Source organism: Bos mutus, chromosome 10, assembly GCF_027580195.1.
Source record: "Bos mutus isolate GX-2022 chromosome 10, NWIPB_WYAK_1.1, whole genome shotgun sequence".
NCBI lineage: Eukaryota > Metazoa > Chordata > Mammalia > Artiodactyla > Bovidae > Bos > Bos mutus.
The window spans coordinates 38084305-38111170 of NC_091626.1; the positions used below are offsets into that span (position 1 = coordinate 38084305).

Below are 26866 nucleotides of genomic sequence, written 5' to 3' on the forward strand. Positions count from 1 at the left end.
TTAATAAGATTTATAAGCTGAGGATGGGCAAATCACTTTACCTTTCTAAATATCACAACTATTAGAACTGCTAAAAAACCAAAACACCTGACAATATCCAGTACTGGCAAGGATTTAGTGCAACTGAAATTTGTGTGTTGCTGGTGGAAATGCAAAATGGTAGTCATACAAAACTTACTCTTAGGTGCTTACCCAAGAGAAATGAAAACTTATGCTCAAACAAAAACCTGTATGTGTATATTTATAGTGGCTTTATTCATAATTATTCAATGTCTTGTCATAGAGAAGTTTTTAATTTTAATGCAGTTTTTTGAGTGCAGGTTTGGATAAGGATCAAAGAGAATTTCTAAGAGCAGTTAACTGTTGATGGTAAAGGTGTCCTATCAAAGGAATACTACCAGTTAAGTCTGTGTTCATAACTGCCTTAAACTAGCTCTATTATAGGGCTAATTGTGGAGATAATGACTGCATCACTGAAACTGTTCATTTGAATTTCAGATAAACAAACATAATTTTTACGTGTGCTGTGTGTAGTCGCTAAGTCTCTTTGCAACCCTATGGACTGCAGCTCGCCAGGCTCCTCTGTCCATAGGGATTCTCCAGGCAAGAATACTGGAGTGGGTTGCCATGCCCTTCTCCAGAGGATCTTCCCAACCCAGGGATCGAACCCAGGTCTCCCACATTGCAGGCGAATTCTTTACTGACTGAACCACTAGGGAAGCCCATGAGATGTACTAAAAAGTGATTTGAATCAGATTGTCTGATTTAATGTAACTTATCCTTGAGAAGAAATCCAGTTATTTATTATGTAGAGTACTCATTTATTCTATCTACATGGAAGCTTCTTAAGTTTTTCAAAAGTAGAACATTTCAAGGTGAATTTTGTGTGGTACAAATTATAGAATGATGATGACTTCATAATTATGTTAATTACAAATTCCAAAATTAGAAACACTGCTCTTCTTATTCTGTTTAAAATCTTTCAGTATTTACTAATGATGAATGCTATGACATACTGTAGTTTTCCTGTAATGGCATAAAAATTGGTAACTATATGAGAGTAGTGGAAAAGGAAAGACGAAACAAGGAGAAGAGGAAAAAGAATTCATCAGCTTAAGGTTATTTTTTGGAGATTAGACTGCTGAACAAGTTTTACACTTCTCAAATATTATTTTTAAATCACTTTATGAAAAGAACACCAAAGACAACTTTTAAATGTCTGACTTTGTGCATAAGCATCATTAGTAAAAATACAATGGCAATTCAAATCTTAAGTAAACACAGTTTTGACCATTTTACTACATATTAGGTGCTGGACCAGGTACTTTGTGGGATACCCCTGTGACTGAGGAGTCCTTAGGGAACTACACATCTAGTAAGGTAGAAAGACACACGCATAAACAAATGTAATGTACAAGATAAGTTGTCAAGAAAATACTAAAGATTGAATATGTTATAAGAGCATAAAGGACAGTGATATTCTGGGGGTGGTTAAGAAGTCAGCAAAGGCTTCCTGCAAAAGTGGCTTTTAAAATAGTTCTGAATATGTAGGGATGAGAGTTGTGGGGGGAACAGAAGCAGCAAGAGGCAGAGATGGGCAAGTATATAAGACTTGGGCAGTGCCTAAATACCTCTGCTTGACCTGGCTCCTGCCTCTTCTGCTTCAGCTCTGTTCTTAGCACCAACTTCTCCTCAATGTGCCTGAGCATTTTACTTTCCATATTTCTCCTCCCATTTGTCTAACCAATTTATAATCCTCACTGGGGCTCAGTTTGCTTTCTCTGCAAAGCCTCCCCAGATGACGTTCACACTAGTTGGACTCTGTATCATTTTTCTGATGGCACGTCATAACTTCATATGATAATCAGGCCAATAGATAAGAATTACATAGCCTAACTGTTTAACATAGAGCTCATTAGATTATGCAGTCCACAAACACAGGGCCTTTTTCTGTCATGTTCACTGTTTTGTCTCCTGGGCCTTAGCACAATTCCTGGGACATCAAAGATACCCAATAAATTGTTGATGAATGAATTCAAATAATTGTTTTTATGTGTGGTTGAATTCAGAGCTTCAAAATGCTTACATGATGCTGATAGCTATGTTATACTACAGGGCTTATAAGAAAGGTATATAAAGAAATTAATAGCACAATGCATAAAGATTTCCAATTTTAAGTAGATCTGTAGAAGACAGAGCATGTAATGTGATAAATACAAATATCTTAGTGAAGAACAGGAAAACCAGAAATTTTACAGTAAAAGCACACCTGGAATATTAAAACAGAAATCTCCATAATCTTCAAAAAAGTTGATTTTATAGATAGCACCTTTCACTTTACATATTAAAGAGTAGCTTTATTTTTTTAGTCATGTAGAAGAGCTATCTACTCAAAGGTTAGCTAATTTCAAAATATGGTGAATGTGTGAATTTAATACCTCATCAATACTCTTTCAAAATTCAATTACTTTCATAGTCCTTTCCGGCCACTGGCCCCAATAAAAAGATTTTAACAGTGTTCATGTACCCATTCAGTTGAATATATAATTTTGCTCTCTGTAGCAAGGTCTCAATACTTCATTACCAGATTTATAATGATTAGAAAGGACAATATTCAAGCTGATAAATCATTAAAATATCTAATGTATGAATATAAGGTTGCCTCTTGGTTCCAACTGTATTAGAATGACACAGTTTTAAGATTTTTATAATTAAGTACTAGAAATATTTAATTGTAGAGACTGAAGAATATATAGAATATATTGAATATGCTTTGTTTTGTGAAGTCTGACTTTCCAACTGTGAGTTACTGGCACTTGGAGAAAAAAAACAATCACTTAAATGAAAACTGAAAATATAAAGCCTATGTTTAAAACATGGCCTTTATTAATACTGCCCACTGAGCTCCATTTTTATTTTACATTGAAATACTTCTGCTTTGCAAAGAAAAGACAGAAAAGTGCATTTTACAAGAGTACTTTTTTGTTTTTAATTCTCTGCGAAAATGGAAGGAATCTGAATCACAAGTTCACAATGTGGTAAAATGAAATTAAGAAACAATGATTTCAGTAATGCTATGCCATCACTAGTGTCTGGCTCTGACTTTGTTCTTGTAAATCAGATCCTGATATACAGTCTAGAGCATCTAGGTTATTACTCTACAGCATATTAAACACAGAAAAGGGGGTTTAAAAAAAACCCCTTTCAATGTACAAACATGAATTTAAAAACTGATTTTAAAAAATCACCTTTTTACATAATGTATATGGCAAAAATGCTTTAAGTACATGATTTTGGAAGAATTATTTACAAAATGTATCAGTCTGTGAAACAATTCACAAACAAAGCATACATAATTGCTTTACTTAGTTGTTGCATCTCAACTTTGGGAGATATAAATTTATTCGGCAGTATAGCAAACATAAAAACGGTGACAAAATATTTTAAGGGCAACCAAAAATTTGATCCTCAAAATGGTTTAAATACTAGGACTGCCAAAGTTTCTAAACAAGGACATACTTTAATGATCCAGATGCCCATTTATATAGTTCTACACTGTTTGAAGGACTGAGACAGATTCCCTTCAATACAGGCAAAGCTGCTGGATGCAACCTCCTGTAAAAGGGACAGCTGAGAGCTATTGTCATTTGAAGAGTGAATTAACCTAGAATTTTCTTTTTTTCAATTTTATTAATATTTTAAAAAATACATAAAAATACAACATCCAATGTCTGAATAAATATATTTAACAAGTTGCAAGATAATACCTTATTTTACACAAAATTTTCAGCTTTAGAAATCTTGTTAAATAACTTCATTGTTGTTATATATTTCATTTTTGTTTTTTGTAACAAAATAAAAACTCTGAAATTACATAGAAAAAAGACAAAATATTTTTGTCAAGGGATAAGATAGTCCACTGAAAACTTATTCACAATTCCACTGTAAACATTAATAAACATTAAAATATTTGCATAATTGTGTGCTCAAAAATCCTATAAAAAGTGGAAGACTTATTACAACTGTAGTTTTCAGTCAACTACACTTCCTTTCACAATTTATTTTGTCCCATTTACACCTTAAACCTGGGCACACTGCTGAACATATACTTTGGCAGTTCTAAATAGCAAGTGCTTCCACAAAAATAATAAAACCAACAACAACAATTAAAAAGAACACAACATAAACCCCCTACTCACCAAGTGTTCAAATACATCTCAGTGAAAGTGCAGCAGTAACTATTTAGCTGGATAATATTTTGATGTTTATCATGTGCACTTGCTTGTCTATGATTTCTGTAACACCTGAAAGCTTTATTATACAATTTCAAATTTGCTAAGTGCCCTTTTTCTATCTTCACAAGAAAAAATGAAAAAAAAAATTATAGAGGAAAAATTATGACAAATGTGGCAGGCTGCCTAAACTTCAGTTACTAATCAGCTTCTTTTTTGCAACAGAAAAAAAGAAAAGAGAAGGGAGTAGATACAATCCAGCCTTGAAAAGTGTACAGGATATACTTAGCAATGTCAAACCAGTTGAGTGCTTTCTGTGGTTGTATTTCGGGGTTTGGGGATTTATGTCCATGGCAGCAAACTGCTGGGAAGGCAGAGAAAACGTTTATCACCTGCATTCTACAGCAAGTACGTTTTGTGGGGGAGATGAGGAAGAGGGACTCATTCCAGTGTCCGATGAAGCAGATGACATGGAGGCTCCGGCATGAGACACTGTGGAATCAAACAAGTTACATTAGACTGGAAAACTATCACACACAGATACCCAACCACTGGCAAATTAGAAATAAATTTCTTAAACATTATTCACTTCCATTATAGTCCTCTCAAATGATGCATGAAGGAATTAACAGCAGCAAAAATTTTGTTTGGCTTAACTGAGTGGAATCAGTCTCTGCTGCTGCTGCTGCTGCTGCTAAGTCGCTTCAGTCATGTCCGACTCTGTGCGACCCCAGAGACGGCAGCCCACGAGGCTCCCCCGTCCCTGGGATTCTCCAGGCAAGAACCCTGGAGTGGGTTGCCATTTCCTTCTCCAATGCACGAAAGTGAAAAGTGAAAGTAAAGTCGCTCAGTCGTGTCCGACCCTCAGCGACCCCATGGACTGCAGCCTTCCAAGCTCTCCTGTCCATGGGATTTGCCAGGCAAGAGCACTGGAGTGGGATGTCATTGCCTTCTCCGAATCAGTCTCTAATCACTAAGTAACTGAGTTCAAAAAGGCACCATAAAATATAAAGACTAGGTATAAACTCTTAAATCCCTACTTGAAAGATCCCTGAAAGAAAATCACCTTTGTCTCCAAATCAGAAACAAGATCAACCTGAGGTTAAGTTTTCACTGTAGCAAATTCCTGCCTGTCTCTGGGTTAAAGGACCCTAAAAGAATTCCCCATCCTAGAAAATACCTTGTAACCAGCTAACCATTGGCTTCCTATCTTTATCCTGTCCCAATATACCAGATGGAAGCAAAGAGCAGTAATCTAGATCAGGTATCAGAATCATGGGATCAGGATGGAACTGTGGCTGAGTGACTAGAAAAAGTGCCCCAAGTGACTTTGACATAACACTCCAGAAGCATGGATTAGAGATCACTATTCTATGCATCAGCTGCTTTGCCATTTTTTAGTTTACACTTCTTTGCAGAGCTCTATCTTTTGCAAATCTTTGCTCAATTATTCCTATTTCACTTGAAGTTTTAATTTTTATTTTATTTATTATTTAATTTTTATTTATTTTATTTTTTATTTATTTAATTATTTATTAGGTATTTATTTATTTATTTTATTATTTATTTTTTTTATATACCTCCCTCAGTGTGTGTACTGTCAATATATTTAACTCATTACTACAAATTCCAATATGTATGCTAGAAGTCAATGTCTCACTTTAATAACTCACTTCACACACACACAAATTAAAAAAATCAAAAAAGGGAAGAAGACCGTAAGAAAATTATATTCTTGGTTGTCTGAAACTTATATGACCTTTAGGAAACTCAAAGCAACTGAAAGTTCTCTAAAGAAAGTTCCATTTGTTGATTTGTTCTTCTTGTGTTTAAAAATTCTGTAAAGACTTCTTGCTATTTAGTTTTTCAAAAGGACAAACAAAGAAAGTCAGTCTCTTTCCTTTTGCTCCACTGTATTTCCAGGAATTGAGAACTGCTGGACTTGGAGTTGAATGCTTCAAGACTACATATGATACAGGCCATTCTATCAGTAATTCATTCCTTAAGAGCCATAGATAGAAAACTTCTCTAGAGATGGGCAAGCCTATCAGGTAATTTACTTTTTTTTTTTTTCTTTAGGGACATCCCTCCTAGAGCCCTCCCCTACTGTTCTATCCTATTTCTGAAATAGCCACTTTGTAGGCTTGCTATGGAGTAGTCATTCTAGGGCTTCCCCTCACCATCATCTTGAGATTTTCCTTATTGTTTTCCTGTTGGATTCCTTCTTTGCTGGATCTCATGTTATTTTCATAACTTGGCTTCTAGTTTTAATGACACCATCGAGAAATCTGATGCTGTTCTGAGGCCCATCTTTTTGTATGTACCTTTATATGGTAAAAGGCTTCCCAGGTGGTGCTAGTGGTAAAGAACCCACCTGCCAGTGCAGGAGATGTACGAGACGTGGGTTCAATCCCTGAGTCGGGAAGATCCCCTGGAGAAGGAAATGGCTACCCTCTCCAGTATTCTTGCCTGGAAAATCCTACGGGCAGAGAAGCCTGGTGGGCTACAGTTCTACAGGGTTGCAAAGAGTCAGACATGACTGAGAGAGTAACACATACATGGTAAGCTTTTAGAATCTTACCTTTATCCAAAGGGTTCTGAAGTTTCATGATTTGCTTTGGTGTGATTCCTGCTCACCCTCCCACCACAACCCCTCCCATTCTTTATGAGTCCTTTCAATCTTCTAATCCATCTCCTTCAGTTCTGGAAATTTTTCTTAGGTCTTTGATGACAACTTCCTCCTATGTTTATTCAGTGCTCTCTTTCTATAAAGCCTATGATTCAGAAGTTCAATCTGTACTTCCAGCCAGATCCTATACTTCTCTTATTCTCTCCTTTTATCTTTTTTACTTTTTACTGGTATTTCTCTAGCCTTGTTATCTAATCCTTCTTTTTATTTTTTATTCCTACCACCATATGTTTAAGAGATCCTTCATGTTCTCTGAATTTCATTAATAGTCTCATATTCTGGCTTCATGGAGAAGGAAATGGCAATCCACTCTAGTATTCTTTCCTGGAGAATCCCATGGACAAAGGAGCCTGGCAGGCTACAGTTCATGGGACCACAAGAGTCAGATACAACTTAACGACTAAACCACCACCACATTGTTGTTTCAAGACTGCAGTATCCTTCCTGTAACTCTGGATATTAATTATAGTTGTTTTTATATGGCATGTTCCAAGTTCTTTTTTGTTCTCATTTTCTATTTTGGTTTCTGTCTTTATGTAGGGGCTTTCCTCAAACATCTGATCTTCACTTCCATATTTAAGAGAAGGAGCATTGAGCTAATTGGAAGCTGTACATGAGTATGTCAGGCTTTTAAATGTTGGGCACTGTACACGTGGTGATTGGCAAGGAACTTGCTTTTTGGTTCAGGACCCTCCAAATGCTGGTATCTGTTAGATCATTTCTTTTGGACTGACCAGTTTCTTTAGAGGAATCTTTCAGTCTCCTTCCAGGAATAACCATAAGCTTAGTTACCAGCTTTCAGAGGGCTAAGAAGATGAGATCTTTGTTTGGAAAAGGAATAGGAGTCTCATCATTCATTACTGGCAACTTTTACTCAAGCTCCGTCTTTTTGGTTTACCACTTAATACCACTTAACCCTCACCTTCAGCTATGGTTGGTTTCCTGAGTCTGTCTATAAGCCTGTTGATCTCTTCCAGCCTCCAATAACGTAACCTCCTGGGTTTGTTTTTTTTTTTTGGCTAAAGCTAGGGGAAAAGGTAGTTTACTTCACAGGGTGGGATGAAAGGATCCAATTTCTCCTTCCATTTCAACCAGTCTCCCATTTTTCAGCCTCACACTTTACATTGCCTTCAGAGCTTTTCGGGGGGGGGTGATGTAGTATGAATTAGCTTCTCCTTGTTTTGTCCCACTACAAGGATAAACAAGCTTAGGTTTTTAGCATTCTCTCATGTGCTGACATACTGCTGACACTTCCTGTTGGCAACAGTCAATCTGCTGTCCCATTCTCTTGTCCTTGTGTGTATAGGGCTTTTAGTTTTCTTTATATTATTTTAGTGAGGCCTGGGCTTGGGGCTTGGGGCAGACATGAGCATGACAATGTTTAACTAAAGCCAATCCTATACATTTTTAAGGTTTAGCTTAGATGCTACTGTCTTTATGATTATATCAAAGTCATCTCTCCTTCCACCTATACTTGTGTATCACTCTTAGGACTCTCAACACACAGTTCCACTGGACAGTAAGACTTTGAGATAGAGGTCTGTATCTCATTCATCTCTGTACTTTCACGAAAGAAGGCCTGGCATATGGTATATGTGCATTAATGTTGTAGAGCTGAAATATCTTATGCAGTAGTTGTTTAGGAAATGCCTTACAATCCCAACAAGACAATCTCCTAGAGAAGAAGCCATATGCTTCTTTGTTTTGATGAACCCCATAATATATAATGCCTGTTAATAGGCAGTCAATAAAATGTCTGTTGAATAGTGAGAGATATTCAGAGGGAGCAAGCTCTTCTTGAGAACCCACCACATTTAGTAAAATCACACATTTTGTAAAACAGCTCATAGTCCCTTTCAAAAGTCTCATTCTGGACTTCCCTGGTGGAGCAGTGGATTGGAGTCCACCTGCCAATGAAGGGGACACAGGTTGGGTTCAACCCTGGCCTGGAAGATTCCACATGCCACAGAGCAGCGAAACCCATGCACCACAGTTACTGAGCCTGTGAGCTGCAACTCCTGAAGCCCATGTGCCCTACAGCCTGTGCTCCACAACAGGAAAAGCCACCCGACTAAGAAGCCTGCACATCGCGATGAAGAGTGGTCCCCGCTCCTGGAAGTCAGAGAAAGCACACACAAAGCAAAGAAGACCCAGCACAGCCAAAAAATAAAAATAAATAATGTTTTAAAAAACATTAAAAAACCAAAAGCAGAAGTCTCATTCTGACTAATTCAGTTGTTGGCTCATTTCAACAGCAGCAACAAAGAAGAAAACCTAGCAATCTAAAAATAATTTATATACTATATTCAAAAAGTGATAAGCCTAAATCTTCTAAAGTGATACGGTATATATTTGAAAAATAGAGAGAAGAAAAATTATAATCAAATTACCTTCTCTGTCTTTCTTTTTTAATCTTTTTCTCCTCCTGTCTATGGTTGCAACTTCAGACTTCAAAGACATGTAATATTTTCTGATTTCCTGTAGTTTTTCTTGGAGAAAAGAGATTCTCTCTGTACTGTTCATATTATCTAATTCATCTAAAAGGCAAAAAAACAGTTACTTTGGAATTAATTCTATAAGAAAAAAAATGGCAGTTCTTTCAAAACTCTGACTCATAAATCAACAAAAGCTTTAGTTTATTAAAACCTAACAGTACACTAAATAAGGTTTTATAAAAAGAGAAGACATTAAATTCAGGAATAAGATTTCTATATACATCCCAAATTTTCTTAACTAAACATATATTACTTAATGATATATCACTGAAATGATCAGAGAAGCACAAGAAAACATCCCACATACAGCATCTCTGATCTATAATTTTAGCTGTTCACCCATATAGTGTCTTTGTATTGATGTTTTAGTTATTTCCAATTGTCAATACAAGAAAGGATGTTTAAGTTTCATCAATCTGTATAAATCATACATGTCTCATTTCATAACTAGAGACCTTTCTCCAGTGTTTATGAAGTTAACATGTAAGACACAGATTCTTTCATTTATGTTAAGTAATGATTATTGATAAGGCAATATTTAGGATACCTAAATAAATGAATTTGCTAATTATTATTTCTTGTTTTGACATTTTAACGTATCACTTTTGACATCTGACATATCACTTTGTGATATACATTCAAGTTTTCTATAAGCATCTTACTGAGTTGAAAGCTCCACTTATATGTCCGAGGGGATGAATTCGGATGTTTTTCTTTCTGTTTATCTTTTTCTCCATCTTTGATGTGAGGGGATATCCTTGCAGGGGATCGTGCAAGCTTCTGTGGCTTAGATACACTAAGATGCTTTACTGGGGTACATTTACTTGAATTGTCTAGGACAGGAAGATCTTCACTATCACTGCTTTGTCCTATAAGAAGAAAAAGTTAACTCAGATTATAAATGATAAAAACTTTAAAAATGCAACAGACCCAGCAATTACACTTTTTGGTATCCTAAAGAAACAAATGCACAAAAGTGCTAAGTTTTATAACAATAAAAAGATGGAAATAACCTAAATACCCACCAAAAGGGAAATGGCTAAGAATTATATATTATTGTTGTTTTTCAGTTGCTAAGTCGTATCTGTTTGCAACCCGATGCAGGATGCCAGGCTTTCCTGTCCTTCCATCTCCTGGAGCTTGTTCAAACTCATGCCCATTGAGTCGGTGATACCATCCTCTGTCACCCCTTTCTTTTTTTGCCTTCAATCTTCCCGATGCTGGGGAAGGGTCTGGCATTAGGGTCTTTTCCAATGAGTCAGCTCTTCACATGAGGTGGCTAAAGTATTGGAGCTTTAGCTTCAGCAGCAGTCTTTTCAATGAATATTCGGGGTTGATTTCCTTTAGGACTGACTGGTTTTATCTCCTTGCTGTCCAGGTGACTCTCAACAGTCTTCTCCATACCACAGTTCAAAAGCATCAATTCTTCTACACTCTGCCTTCTCTATGGTTCAACTCTCACATCCAAACATGACTACTAGAAAAATCATAGCTTTGACTAGAAGGACCTTTATCAGCAAAGTGATGTCTCTGATTTTTAATATGTTTTCTAGGTTGGTCATAGCTTTTCTTCCAAGGAGCAAGCGTCTTTTAATTTCATAGCTGCAGTCACCATCTGCAGTGATTTCAGAGCCTGGGAAAATAAAATCTGCCACTGCTTCCACATTTTCCCCATCTATTTGCCATGAAATGATAGGACCGGATGGCAGGATCTTAGTTTTATGAATGGTGAGTTTTAAAGCGGCTTTTTCACTTTCCTCTTTCACCTTCATCAAGAGGCTCTTTAGTTCCTCTTTGCTTTCTGCCATTAGCGTGGTATTATCTGCATATCTGAGGTTGTTGGTACTTCTTCTGGCAATCTTGATTCCAGCTTGTGCTGCATCCAGCCCAGCATTTCACATGATGTACTCTGCTTATAAGTTAAATAAGCAGGGTGACAGTATACAGCCTTGACGTACTCCTTTTCCAATTTGGAACCAGTCTGTTGTTCCATGTCCAGTTCTTACTGTTGCTTCTTGACCTGCATACAGGTTTCTCAGGAGGCAGGTAAGGTAGTCTGGTATTCCCATCTCTTTTTGGAACAAAAATGACCAAATATCCAAAACAGATTATGAAATGATAAAGTTAAACAATAAGCATAGTATTGCCCTATATATGTTTAAAACAAAACATAAAAACAACCCAAAAGGGGACCAACCCAAACTATATATATGAAGAAGCACAAAATAAACACCCAGCTGTTAACATTTGTATAATAAAATGTGAGCAGATATTTGGTTCCAAGTCTGTATCCCTCCTCACCAAATCTGCACTGAGAGAGATGCTTTTGGTTTTCATTTAATAACAAATTAGAATTTTCTCTCAACTTTTCTGCTTTATTTCAAAGTCTACACCCTACTTGACCATATTTACTCTCAAAATCCAACTCTGCCTTCTACTAAAAAGGCAAAGTTGTGGGTTACACACCATATTTCCCAGCCCCTTCCCTACTGTATCTGTCCCTTTGGCACTTTTTCAGCCTCAAAAAGAGGAGACTGTTAATTCTGGGCAAACTACTATAATATCTTCAGCTATACTCTTGAAACCATTTATTCTCAGCATCTCTGAAACACCTCAATGTCATTTTATCTTTTCTTCTTCTATCAGAGTCTACCAACATACTTAAAGCTTTCCCACCCCTTAGAGAGAGAAGGAGGGAAGGAGAGGAAAACCTCCCCATTTGGCTGGTACCTCTTTCCTTCTCTTTAGGGTCAAATTTCATGAAAGAGAAATTCGTTGTTATCCTGATTTCCGTACCTTCTAATCCATCTCCTTCCCATGCTCTTATTAGGGCCCCTAACACTATTCACCAACTTCAATGAATACATTTTAATCCCACGTGAATATTCTATTGCATTTGAACCATCTTTCCTATTCAAACCAACAACTGTTTACTGATTTTCATTTATCTCTAATCTGCTTCTATTCTCCTCTTCCTGGCCCATTTAAAGGGATATGCCACATAATTCCACTCCTGGTCCTTTTTCCTCTCATTTTACAACCCTCACATAGCAGCTTTATCATCTTGTAATCCTTCAACAACTGTCTCCTAAAACCAGACTCTTTTCGAAGCTCCTGAGCCTTATTTCCCTAATACTTGGTACTTCTAATACAACATTCCCTAAATTACTCTTCCAACAATCTGCTGCTACTCCTGTATGCCATATGTTAGTTAACCAGTTCCTCATATCTTACTACTACTAATAGAGTCCTAGTGATTTTATGGGCTTCCCTGGCGGCTTAAATGGTAAAGAATCTACCCACAATGGAGACCCGGGTTTGATCTTGCATCAGGAAGATCCCCTGGAGAAAGAAATGGCTACACACTCCAGTATTCTTGGGTTTCCCAGGTGGCACTGGTGGTAAAGAACCTGCCTACCAATGCAAGAGACATAAGAGACACAGGTTCGATATCTGTATTGGGAACATCCTCTGAGGAAGAAATGGCAACCTGCTCCAATATTCTTGCCTGGAGAATCCCATGGACAGAGGAGGTGGGCAGGCTACAGTCCATGGGGTCACAAAGAGTTGGACAAGACTAAAGTGACTTAGTGCACACACACAGTGACTTTATGTCCTAATTCTCTTCATTCATCCCTTCTTTCACTGCCTCAGTTAAGCCAAAGATTATTTCCACAAAGAAAAACTGATCATCTCCTTTCTTTTTTCCTTTTTTAACTTTTTACTTTGAGACAATTTTCAAACTTACAAAAAAGATGAAGAATGGTTACTAAAAAATGTTTTTCTGCCATTTGAGGATAACTTGCCCTGCCATATTTGAGTACCTTATAGTGTTTATGTCTTATAAATGAGAACATTCTCCTTGTTTTAGTTATCTACAAATTAGCCAAAACTTAGCAGTTTAAAACTACAAATGTTTAGTATCTCACATGGCTTCTGAGGGTCAGAATCTGGAAGCATCGTGGCTTTGTGGCCTGGCTCAGGGAATCTTGTGGGGTTGCTGCCAAGCTTTTAGCCCAGGCTCTGGTCTCTGAAGACCTGACTGGAGCTGAATGATATGCTCCAGGATGGCTCACTCACATGGCTGTTAGTGAGCATCAGGAAGCCTCAGTTCTTGCTGGCTGTAGGAAGGATATGCTTGGTTCCTCACCATGTGCGCCTCTCCATACACTGCTTGACTGTCCTCCCAACATGGCAGCTAACTTTCCCCAGAGCAACTGATCCAGAGGAAAGCAGAGAAGAATCTGTTTTGCCTTTTATGAGCTTCAAGTCATACTCCATCATGTCCACTCTATTTTACTAGTTAAAAGAAAGTGACTAAATACAGCCCATACCCAAAATGAAGGAACTGGGCTTTGCCTCTTGAAGAGAAGCATATCAACACATTTGTGGATGTGTTTTTAAATCCACCACACTCCTAAACAACCAGATATATTACTGTCATCTAATCCTCAGACTCCACACAAGTATCTCTGCTGCTGCTGCTGCTACTGCTAAGTGACTTCAGTTGTGTCTGACTCTGTGCGACCCCATAGACGGCAGCCCACCAGGCTCCCCCGTCCCTGGGATTCTCCAGGCAAGAATACTGGAGTGGGTTGCCATTTCCTTCTCCAATGCATGAAAGTGAAAAGTGAAGTCGCTCAGTCGTGCCCGACTCTTAGTGACCCCATGGACTGCAGCCTACCAGGCTCCTCCATCCATGGGATTTCCCAGGCAAGAGTCCTGGAGTGGGGTGCCATGGCCTTCTCCGCAAGTATCTCTAGTTTGACCCAATAATGTTCTTTATACCAATAGTATCCAGGTGAGAATTATATACCTCATTTACTTGTCACATAAATCTCCTTCAATCTGGAATGGCTCCTCTTTGACTTTCATGACCCTGACAATTTTTAAAATTATAGCCCAATTATTCTACCGAGTATCCTTCAGTTTGAACTTGTTGCTGGGTCCTCACGATCACAGTCGGGTCATACGTCTTTGACAGGAATGTCGCAGAGGTGCACGACACTCTTCACGGTGCATCCCATCAGGAGGCACATCACTTCACTTGATCCCGTTGCTGGTGGTGGTCATTTTGACTAAGGTAACGTCTGTCCATGCATCCACTGTAAACTCATTCATTTTCCCTTTGCAATTCCTGCTATCTTTCTAGTCTCATCGCCTATCACTCTTTCTCTATACTCCATACCTGTCTTGTTCAGCCATTAGCCACATCTGATTACTGACTACTTGAAATACGGTTCAAAGGAATTTTTTTGAAATGCCCTTTGTCTTAAATAAATTATATGCTCCTTCCTTGGAATATGTATCTACCGTAGTCTAGTATTTCCATTTCAGACTTGTAGGAAGACATGTTTTGGATGTAAAATTATAATTTGTCAAATCAACCATGTTTTTTCCCACTATATCCCATAACTTAACTTTATTCTTTATTGTACATACATCTGTTTTCAGATGTATTTGAAAAAATTCTTCTGTTTTTCAAATTCTATTTGTTTTATTCTATTCTTCTTATTTTTTTCAAGATTTCCAAACATATTCCTCTAATATTAAACTGCATTACATAAGAAATGCAATAAGCATAAAAAATAACCACAGCTATCTCAGCTCTAAATAAAATTGACAAGCAAATTTTCAGATGAAAAACTAATGGAAAAATTGCTACTTTTCAGAACAGAATAAACCAAATTTAGTTTTAAGCTGACACAGATGATCAGGCCAAAAAACTGCTCAAAGTACTAACACCATACTAAAGCCAGTGTTGCAAAGCACCAACCTGCTCCATTCTTTTCATTTTTGGCTACAGCACTTGTTCGCTTTGGGGTTCGCTTCTGCTTTTTTGCCAATAATCCACTAGTTCCATCACTTGGCCTTTTCTGACCTGAAATAAGTGGAAAGAGAAAATTAGAAAAAAAAATCAAGAGCAAGTATGTTTATTCATCTGCCTACATGAATTCCCATGTATATGTTTTTTAAAAAGGGTGGGGTAAAGAGGGAGCAGGGGAAGGAAGGAAGGAAAAAGAAGAAACACAGGAGAGGAGGAAGGGAAAAAGAGAAGGAAGGAAGGAGGGAGGGAAAGAAGAAGGAAGGGAAGAATGGTACTTAACAGATCAAAGCTGCTAAAACTCTTAGCATACTAATTTTGAATTTTAACATAAAGACTGATTTTCTCCCTAGGAAGTCCTTACCCTTCTCTCTGCTCTCTCTCTCTTGAACAATTATACTACAGGTACCAGAGGCAACACTGGCTTCAAAGCCATTTGCTGACTCCCTCTCACAGAGACCTTCTTGAGATTCTTCAGCAATACTGTCAACTTCAATAGTTATGTCACTCTCACTTTTTATACTTCGAGACTCATCTTGGCTGAGAGTAAGTGGTGACGCTACTGAAAAGTTATGCTGTGCTACAGGAGGTAGGGCAGGTGGAATAGAAACAAGAGAGTTAGATTCAGAGCTTTCAACTACTGCGTCCTCAATGCTGGTTTTCTCCTTTTCATCCAAATCATCCAAATCTACTTCATGGCAAACCAAGGTTTCTGGCCCAATCAGAGGCATTGCATCCTCCTCTTCCTTTAGCGGGGTATTTACAGTTTCTTCTGCTGGACCATCGAATTTTTCATTAGTCAATTCTTGAACGCACTGGTTTGGCTCTGCTATTAATGATGGCATTCCTTCATTTTCTATTTCAAAGTGTTGTTCAAAATTTAAGTTTTTCACTCCCTCAGATGCAGTGCAATCACTGGTCCTTTCTTGAGATGTGCTAGATATGCTATTTGTCATTTCCATTCCATTCTCAATTCTTATTCTTTTCTCTGGTGATGACTGTCCCAGGATCTTTCGTTTCAACTTTTTTTCTTTTGCACATTGGTCAGTTTCATCTTCAGTAGCAGAAGAAAAGTTTTTACTGTCTAAAGAAGAAAATTCTGGACTTTGAGCATCAATATGAGGTTCAGTTCCTGCTTCATCGTGGGTAAATGATGAAATTTTTATAATTTCTAAAGAAAGATCTTTTGTCTTGCTTCGTCTTCCCTTTCCTTTAGGAGATTTTTCTGCATCTTTCTTAACTTCTTCTTGCTCCACTTTATTTCCTAAAATCTGTACTATTTGTTCATTCTCTCCAGCTTCTAACTTTAAGGTTTCTAAAGACTGCATTTGAGTCCTATCATTTTCTTTTAATATATGTGGAGCAGTCTTTGGATTTTCTTCATCTAGCTTATCATCATTTAAATTTTCATTTTTTTCTAATTCTTCTTTAATATCAGGAGAAAGTTCTTCATTCATCAAATTCTTTTCTAAAAGGTCTTCTGTTTCACTATCAGATGAACAGGAGTCTGCAAGAGAAAATATTATATTACACAAGTTTCTACTTAATTACCAATGTAATTTATAATAAAAATTCTGCCAAAGACAAAACTCTTAATCATGTACCTCTGAATACCTCCTTGTAGAAATTTCTCATATAAAATAAACCATATATTTGTGCCAAAAATGGGGGAGGGGAGATCTCAAATAAACTCCATGTGAAAATATATTACATAGAAAAATATTACTGTCTCAATTCTGTAAAAGAGCTCTTTTCCAATTTTTACTAGTATCATATTTAGGCTACAGTAACCCTTAGAAACGGAGAAGACAATGGCACCCTACTCCAGTACTCTTGCCTGGAAAATCCCATGGACGGAGGAGCCTGGTGGGCCGCAGTCCATGGGGTCGCTAGAGTCGGACTCGACTGAGCGACATCATTTTCACTTTCACTTTTCACTTTCATGCACTGGAGAAGGGAATGGCACCCCACTCCAGTACTCTTGCCTGGAGAATCCCAGGGACGGGGGAGCCTGGTGGGCTGCCGTCTATGGGGTCGCACAGAGTCGGACACGACTGAAGCGACTTAGCAGCAGCAGCAGCAGCAGCAACCCTTAGAAAAATCAAAGAACTAGTACTGAAATATGAAGTTAACATATGAAGTGGTTTGATTTGAGAGGGTACTGATTAAAATCTGGAATGCCCATTTTATGTCCTTAGAAAGGAGTATGACATTCTACTTAATTCTGAAAAGATGTATAAAAATGAGAAGCTTGAATTCTCAAAAATGTAAATATTCCTCTGATTAAGAGAAAGGAAAGTATAGGCCAGTTACCTTTCTGCAAAAAAAAACCATTCTCTTTAAGTCAGAGAATTTTTTAAATAATAAATAATGTTATAAGATGATATAGAAGTTGTAAAATACAAGAATTCTGCCCACATGGTGCTCATATTTTACAGTGCAAAAAGGAAAGCTTAAATGTACTTTTTAAGTGAAAAGGTATGTAGTTTTATTTTATGGTTTTATCATATACAGAATTTAGAATTTTGTCTCAATTTTTTAAAAAGGTAGTTTTTTACTTTTATGAAGCAGTTTAGCAAAAAAATGTATAATTTTGTAGGCTGTACACGTGCATGCTTCTAAGAGCATTTGCAACCTTGTGGAAATCTTGCATTTGTGTATTACGTCAGCCTTCCAGCAGATGGCAGTAAAGGGGAAGAAAGATGCCCTTTCTAACTTGCACAAAAGCTCCACATGGTGGATTCATGGCAATCCTGTGGTTCAGAAGTGTTCAAGGGAGGAAAATTCTTATGTGAACATTTTCTATATTTAACATTTCTTAAATTACATAGAAAACTATACAAAAGTAGAAACGTTGGAAAAAACGTAAATGCAGAATAAAATATGTTCACTTATATTCATCCCAAAACATGTGTCTACCACTTTAGTTTGTGCTCTCTTTGAAAACAGTCTCAGCTTTACTGAAAGATCCTAGGTGAACAGCAATGGTGAAGATCCTAGATGAAGGCGATAGCAACCCACTCCAGTACCCTTGCCTGGAAAATCCCATGGACGGAGGAGCCTGGCGGGCTGCAGTCCATGGGGTCACTGAGAGTCGGGCGGGGCTGAGCAACTTCACTTTCACTTTTCACTTTCATGCATTGGAGAAGGAAATGGCAACCCACTCCAGTGTTCTTGCCTGGAGAATCCCAGGGACAGAGGAGCCTAGTGGGCTGCCGTCTATGGGGTCGCACAGAGTCAGACAAGACTGAAGTGACTTAGCAGCAGCAGAACAGCAGTGGATTACAGGAGACACCAGTACATGCTTTGTAGGACAGGGTGGCATACTGGCTTGTCAACCCGTGCTCTATTAAAATAGAATATTTCTCTGATATTGTCAAGAAAAGGTACTCCTAAGTAAGATATCACTGAATTTTAAATAAATAGGGTACAGCAAAATAAATATTTTGTTCAAATCAAATTTTGGAATTTAAATCATGTATTAAAAACTTAGATGACTTCCTATGAATCTCTCACACAACTGGTTTTATTATTTATATGATTGATTTTTTTTTTTTAAATCAACGATCCTCAAAATTGAGCACCTTCCATTCCATTTGACAGAGGTGAGCTGTCTGGCCTATTGCTTCGAGCACTTCTGGTACCTGATTTTCCGTCACTGTTTGCAGTCTTAGACAAACCATATGGCATGTTAGACGAAAGCGTAGATTTTAAAGGAGGTCGTCCCCGTTTTGACTTCTGCCTCTCCTCATCCCTCTTTTCATCCTTTTCACTGTCTTCTTTGTTCTAGGTTACAACAATAAAATGTATGAGAAATAGTACCTTTATGAAAAATAAATACTCTACTTTGCCAAGGAAAACTGTAACTGAAAAAGATTAGTTACATCAACTCGTAATCTGTAGTTATGGAAAAATTAAAATTAAATAGTTTTCTAATGTTTTGTACTTAAATGAGTATGATGTTCTACAACTTCAACATGGTAACACTGCAATTATATTGTGAAGGTCAGAGGCAGCACATAAGAGAGCTATATACTATTCAGCTCTCCCCTTGTCTCTTACTATTTCCTGAGGAAAAGAAAGGTATGTCATCATCTCTACAGCAAAGGCTGAAAATTGAGGGTGTGGATGAGGCTAGAACATATAGCCAATGTATGCTTTAAAACTTAGTACTAGCTTCCACAATTAAAAACCAGATTTTACTTTTTAAAAAATATACTTGTCTTGAGAGAAAAAAAAATTCTAAAATCTGGCAAGCCTGAGCCTGCATCCCACAGCAGAGTGGTTGGTTCCATCCTCTCTAGACGAGGGACATAACCTCTTCTTTGCTGGGCTCAGTCCTACTTTACCACTTTTCTAGAGAACCTCGTAAGCCTTTGCATTTGAAGCCTGTGCCCCAAGGGAAGCTGGTTTTTACCTTTTCTGAAATAGTGTGGAAATGTGTTCATATTTTTTACTTTTTAGCTTCTGGGCCTAAGGGGCAAACTCACAATTACTTTGAAAGACTCAAAATGATTATATGAGAAAACAAGTTTTATAAAAAACACAGTATTAATACAATATGAACAACTGTTATCTAAAGGATATAGCACCTGTATACATACTTTAGCTTTTTTCTTCTGTTTTTTCTTTGGTCCACCTTTGTCCAATGGCCAGATTATCCTGTCAGCCTTTACCCATTCATCATACCTTAAAATAAAGAATATATTTTAAAATTCACAAGAATACCTTATTTGAAATGTAGTCACCAAGTACAAACAACAGGACTGAAGAGGGCCGAGTTCTATGTCGGCAGAAAGGTGAAGGGCACGGGTGCTCACCTGCTGGCAGTATGTGTGCCAGGCACTGCACTGGGTGTTTTGGGTACCTGCCACCAACAGGGCACAGCAAGAGTTTATCAGGGCAGACAGGTTTAAGAGGGAGAATAGGGTAGGCAAACTAAATGGATTCAAGGCTGTTTGCACTGCCTTTTTCCCCACAACTCCCACTCATCTGAGCTTAATTAAATACGCTGATTCTGTAACCAAATAATGCAAAACAAGTGAGATAAATTTAAACTTGTAGTATGATGAGTTCTAGATTAGTTTATGAAGTCCTTTTCAACTCTTTTCCTCCAGAACTCTCTCTAGCCTCCAGTATTTCTAAAAAAATTTTATTCTGAACTGTACACCTCTAAAACTGAAATTTCTTTTAGAGGTATTTTAAGTTTATTCTGAAAACCCATTTTCCCCTTTCCCATAATACTGACATAACTTCTAGATTTTAATATAGCCAGTCCAAGTTACTAATCAGGGGCAAATAAGAAATTAAACCTCCTAGAACTAAATAACAGCTTTTACATTATATAAGTATATATTTATAGAGCTACCTATAATTTATATGTTTAATGTATATTTATAGGTATTTATAGAGATGAACCAAAATCTAAAATCTGTACATTTTAGCTAAAAAAAAAAAAAAGAAAAAAACTACAGGCAGTCCTTGCTTTGAACTGCACCCTAGTGATGCAAACCACACCTTCACTTTGTAACCCAATCACCATTAACCTATGCAAAAGAAGGACCCTGTTCCAATAGGCACAAGTTCAGCTGACCCAGTCCCATGACTCTACACTATGGTTTAAACATGATCTTCTCATGCATTATCCCAGTATCTATCTAGCAGGGTGGAAGGCCAATGAAAAACTATTAACCATGTGAATTCCAGCTAGGTAGGAAGATAACCAGTTAGAACAAACATGATCGTATAATAAAATGACTGTTAAGAGTCATACAGTAAAAAATTTAAAGAGATAAAAAGAGAAGGACGCTAGGAGGGGGATAGTCTAGACAACAGAACAGACACACTGATGGTAAGTAAAAGCGGATGGTTGTGAACTATGTAGACTCTGAGGAGAAAAGAAGGCTACATTGGGCTGCACGTGCAAAGTAGGGAGATGTGTTAAGGTTGTCAAGTGTAGTCTTTATCCCTGAATTCAATACATACAAAACTACTGAGAGATGGACAAGAAAGTTTGTTTTTAGTGTTGGCAGAAATGTGAAGGGTACAAGAGCTGACCTGAGAAAAAAGAAAAGAAATTTTAAAGTTTTTTTTTTAATTTTTACTTTTAAAATTATTTATTTTTAATTGGAGACTAATTACTTTACAATATTGTGGTGGTTTTTGCCATACAGCAACATGAATCAGTCACGGGTGTACTTGTGTCCCCCCATCCTGAACCCTACTCCCACCTCCCTCCCCATCCCATCCCTTATGGGTCATCCCAGTGCACCAGCTTTGAGTGCCCTGTTTCATGCATCGAACTTGGACTGGTTCGATGTCATCTATTTTACATATGGTCATCTATTTCACATATGGTAATATACATGTTTCAATGCTCTTCTCTCAAATTATCCCATCCTCACCTTCTCCCAGAGTCCAAAGTCTGTTCTTTACATCTGTGTCTTTTTTGCTGTCCTGCATATAGGGTCGTTGTTACCATCTTTCTAAATTCCATATATATGTGTTAATATACTGTATTGGTGTTTTTCTTTCTGACTTACTTCACTCTGTAATAGGCTCCAGTTTCATCCATCTCATTAGAACTGACTCAAATGCATTCTTTTTAAGAGCTGAGTAATATTTCATTGTGTAAATGTACCACAGCTTTCTTATCCATTCGTCTGCCGATGAACATGTAGGTTGCTTCCATGTCCTAGCTATTGTAAACAGTGCTGCGATGAACATTGGGGTACATGTGTCTCTTTCAATTCTGGTTTCCTCAGTTTGTATGCCCAGAAGTGGGATTGCTGGATCGTATGGCAGTTCCATTTCCAGTTCTTAAAGGAATCTCCACACTGTTCTCCATTGTGGCTGTACTAGTTTGCATTCCCCCCAACAGTGTAAGAGCGTTCCCTTTTCTCCACACCCTCTCCAGCATTTATTGTTTGTAGACTGTTTGATAGCAGCCATTCTGACTGGAGTGAGATGGTACCTCATTGTGGTTTTGATTTGCAAGAAATTTTAAAGTTTTATATGCTATTCAGTCAATCCATATTCTTTTTAAAATGATGTGAGAGGACAGAAGCCAAACATGCCCCCACTAAAGAAAACAATTAACGTTTGCTGAGCACTTAACTAAGTGCCAGGCACTAACTATATGAATTTTCATGTTAATATAATTAGCACTACTTCTCACAAAAATCCCTACAAAGTAGATTCTCTGTATTTCCCAACTCAGAGATGAGGGAACTGAGTATGTAGGGAAATTCTGGAACATCTGGGCTCCAAGCAACTACAGGGCCCGCAGATACAGTGAACACACAAAACTTCCTAAAGAATAGAGAGAAAAGTAGTCCCTGACATCCAGCAACTGGCCTGGTACTATTAGCTGGGCCTTGCTGTTGCTACAGAGCCATCCTGGCCCTCACAGCTAGGGCATGTTGTTCTCCTGTTGCACATAAACAACTTCACAGAACATCAATATCAGACAGGTCTGTTGCATGACCATGATGTATCAAGACAAAAAAAAGACCACTTCCCAGTTGTGTCTCAACACAAAAAAAAAACAGGAACACTGTCCAGGCCACAAAAATGACCAAACATCCTTTATACCCTGAGAGACTGCTACTGCTTTACCAATGACAGCATTGTGGTGGTGGTGGTAGTTGGGGGGTGGTTTAGTCTCTAAATTGTGTCCAAGTCTTGCAACCCCCATGGACTATAGCCCGCCAAGCTCCTCTGTCCATGATTTTCCAGGCAAGAATACTGGAGTGGGTTGCCCTTTCCCTTGCGATCTTCCTGGCCCTGGGATCAAACCTGCATCTCCTGTGTCTCCTGCATTGCAGACGGATTCTTTATCCACTGAGCCATTGGGGGGAAGTCCAAAGATAGCATTAACCTTGGTTTAGTCTTCCCTTCTTACAGGTAAGATTAAGATAACCAATCAGAATTATCCTCTGCTTCTTGACAGCATCCAGTCTAGAGCAAAGCCCTATTTCCTAAACCCTCTTAAAATCACCTAACAGAAGCTCAGATCTAAGTCTTATCTAACATTCTTATCTATTAATTTTCCAATTCAAACCTATTACAGTGCTTGATACAGGCTTGATTTCTGATAAATTTAATAAGTAAACAAGCAAAACCACTTGCAATGTTGGGAGCCATGGGTCCAGCTCTCTAAAGGATGTTTCCACAGAACCCTGAGCTGTTGCTACTCCCAAAGGTGGTACCCTGAGCTTTCATGACCCACCCTCTAACTGACATGCCACATGGTTCCCTAAGTCAGGTGTCCTCCCTTACTGCAGATGAGTAGCAAACCCAGTTTGTTCAGGTACAGATGTGATCCTGGTGATCTCTGGCTGGATGTACTGACATGGGAAGTAAAATAGTAGGAATGTTCAAAGTCCTGGAAAATTCAAATGCAAGGTGTGCTGTGTAAGTGCATATATACTATTTGCTTTAGTTCTTCAAAACATTAAAAATGATCTTTCTGAACCAAAAACAAATTTCAAAATAAGAAAATACATTTCTTGCTTACCTGACATTCCATCCATAGTAATGTACCAAGTATAAAACTTCTCCATCATCAATTTCAGTGCTTTTAATACTGGCTTCGTAGATCTTCTGCGTTTTCCCCCGTCCATATTTTACTTTCACTTTGGTGCCTGTTAGGCAGGGTTCTGTGTCTTCCTCATCTTCCTCCCCTTCAGAGTCACATTTGCTTTCAGTTTCTTCCCTGCAGTAAGTTATAACACTGATAATGCTACTGATAACTTAATGGAAAACAAAATAATATATGCTAAAAGAATCCAACATGTAGAAGAGTCACAACCTAATTATTACCTTCATAACATGTCAGTGGAGGAGGAGAAGAAGGAGGAGAAGGAGAAGATTTTCATAGACTACTTAGTAGGGAACTGATTTATTATGACAAGGTGCACTGTACCAAAAGTAAATCCGTACTTCTTAAAGGCAAGTCAGTCATCACAGTTAATGGTGATGTGGAATCAAATAAATCACTTTTGATAAAACAAAATTACAACAACATGCTTTGAAGAAGTCTTTAGGATTCAAGCGCCACCTTGTATGTGAAAATGACCTAAAGATAGTTTTTAACTTTCTGCAACTGAAATGTCTTGTCTACTTGACTAGTACTTTTTGCTCAATTCAGAGTGGTTCTTAACCCAGACTTTTTTGGTGGGAAAAATAATGAACAAGGGCTAACTACCTTAGTAACTCTTTTAAACTAGTTTATAAAGGTTTCCCCACCCTCACGAAGAAACAACAGACATCTGGGTGTTAGGTGTTTTGTCATCACTGTGGGATAGCACCGGAAGAACGAAGGTTTTGCATATCTTACATCGGTTCCTATTTGTTTTTACACATCTCCCATCAGTTTTTGTTTTGATAATCATATATAAAGGAGATTCACATAGGGAGGTCCAAGTATTTGTAATATTTTTAAACAAACATTCTTTATTAGCCCAGCAAATATTCAGAACAGATTTGCATCAAAGATCACTCTAGTGGCACAGGAGTTTTAAAAACCTTAAGAGGAGTTACTATCTTCTGTCATAAACACAGGGCATTATTTTAGGGATCACTGGGGGACCCAACATGAAGAAACTTTGACAACTCATTAGCAGTGGGAATGTTTTCTTTACAAGGGCACCTTCCAATTATATTCTGATAAGGTAATTTCAAAACACCATAAAAAACTACTTAAAACAGAAGTCTCTATAGATTAAAAAAAAAAAAGGCTATTTCCAGGATTCCTGCTATTAAATGAGAATACAGACTGTTTGTATATTCAGTTTTATTTAATAAAAGGAAATATTGTCCTTCATATTCAAGTCTGTGAAACTTTATGTCTCTAAAATAAATATTCTATTTACATATCAATTATAAAGGCTTTTTAAAGCACGTGGTGTGTATGTATATATATATATGCATATATATATAGTGTGTATTATATACATACTATAAAACATACACATTTTGATGCTTATTTTTAACAAATCTTCAAACTATAGTTAGACCTTACTTTTTAAATAGTCTACCTTACCTTATTAAATTTACTGTCCAAATATTTGAATTACTACACTCTATCATTATACTCAATTCCAATTATTTCCTCCTACTTTCCCTAATCCTAATCGTATTTCACTATAGAACTTTCTTTACTCACTATTCTAATTCACACGTGACTGTGAATGCTCCTGTACCTATTTATGCTGAATCATAAAATTACCTCTCCCACTCACCAATCATTACTATTTTTGCAGTTATTTTTTCAACGGTTAATTTTCAGATGGGTGTCAGCCACTAGTTGGAAACAGCAGGCCACTTTTCTCAATTTTGCCTAATAACTCAAATTTCTAGAAAATTTAGCATTGAAAAATAACTGGAGGAGAGCATCTACACAAGTAAGTGTGTTATGCTGTTGCTGAGTTAAAATTCATTTTTTAGTAGTGTCTAAAAATTAGTAAATCCATTTGACAATAAAGAAATGGCCACTAAACATAGTTGGACATTACCATGATCTAGCTGGACTGCCTAATCTCTGGTTATTTTTAAGTCAATTCAGTCCATATGTGTATAATACATGAAAAAAAAACAACAGTTTTCACTCAACAGCAAACAGGATGAACATTAAAAAGCCAAAATTCAATGTGATGTGGGGCAAGAATGAATTTTCCAAACTAGAATCAGGGGTGCATGCCACTTATTCTAATATAATAACTTGGAAAAGAAAACTGTCTTAGATAAAGCTAACACACAGAAACATCTGCTAGTACTGTGCACCCATGTGTTTGTTAGCTTTCCCACATTGTACCTTTTTTAAAATGGAATTTTTGCTGTCGCTGTTTCCTCTTGTCCACTTCCTCCATTTTTCTCCAGCTCCCTTCCCTGCTGTCAACTGCAGGACCTTTCTTTTGACTGGGTGGCGCAGCCTTCTTTGAGGCCACTGTTTAGGGCACAAGTGCTATTAAAATGGTGCGACCAGTATATTCTCCAATTCCGAAAGGCGATACACATCATCTTCACAATGTGTCTCACCTTCATCAGACAAGAGGAATGGAAGTCCCAATAAGAAAGCATTCCCTCAAACCTGAACCTCTAAGCAGGAACAGAGCGCTGCTGCACCCCAGACAGGCGTTTCTGGAGAACAAACGTAAGATAATGTACCTCTCTTGGCTTTTCTCTTCCTCTTCCTCTGAGTCTTTGTCAGAATCCTCCTGCTTTCTAATTTTCTTCTCCTTTTGCTTTGGTGTATTTTTTCTCCCCAGTAGTAGTTCGTTTTCCTTCTTCTCTGCAGTTTCACTGTCATCATCTACATCCTTATTTTCTGTATCATTCTCTCTTAATTTGTCTTCTGTTTTTTCTTCTTCAATTTCCTTTTTAATAGAATTTGCATCTCGAGCAATTCTCCTTCGTCCCTAGTAGAAAGGATGAAAACTTTAAAGGAATTATCACTACAAAGGGGAAAAAATATAGAAAAATGTTATCTTTTTCTTAAACCATCATGGCAATGACTAGTCTTCTTTCTAGCTTGAGACATGATACTGATAACCCGTCAACTCCTGTGTACTTTTTGCTTCCTCTCAAAGTAAAAAATCAACCCGTGTAAATTACTTATGTCCAA

General features: G+C 37.5%; 1 protein-coding gene across 4 annotated transcripts in view; it reads right to left on the bottom strand.

The window, feature by feature from the left end:
- Positions 1 to 1090: 1090 nt before the first annotated feature.
- The window catches only part of ARID4A (AT-rich interaction domain 4A), a 63690-nt gene continuing 37914 nt past the window's right edge, over positions 1091 to 26866 (bottom strand). For 2 of the 4 annotated variants that reach the window (XM_070377772.1, XM_070377774.1), the window contains exons 16-24: positions 26410 to 26660; positions 23759 to 23956; positions 19845 to 19929; positions 18825 to 19026; positions 15605 to 16747; positions 15193 to 15297; positions 10079 to 10285; positions 9312 to 9458; positions 1091 to 4724 (exon numbers count right to left, since the gene is read on the bottom strand). In XM_070377772.1, the coding sequence (XP_070233873.1) occupies positions 4621 to 4724; positions 9312 to 9458; positions 10079 to 10285; positions 15193 to 15297; positions 15605 to 16747; positions 18825 to 19026; positions 19845 to 19929; positions 23759 to 23956; positions 26410 to 26660 (2442 nt within the window). In that variant the 3' untranslated portion in view covers positions 1091 to 4620. The remainder of the gene's footprint in view (positions 4725 to 9311; positions 9459 to 10078; positions 10286 to 15192; positions 15298 to 15604; positions 16748 to 18824; positions 19027 to 19844; positions 19930 to 23758; positions 23957 to 26409; positions 26661 to 26866) is intronic. The other 2 variants (XM_070377771.1, XM_070377775.1) reach the window with 2 other exon arrangements.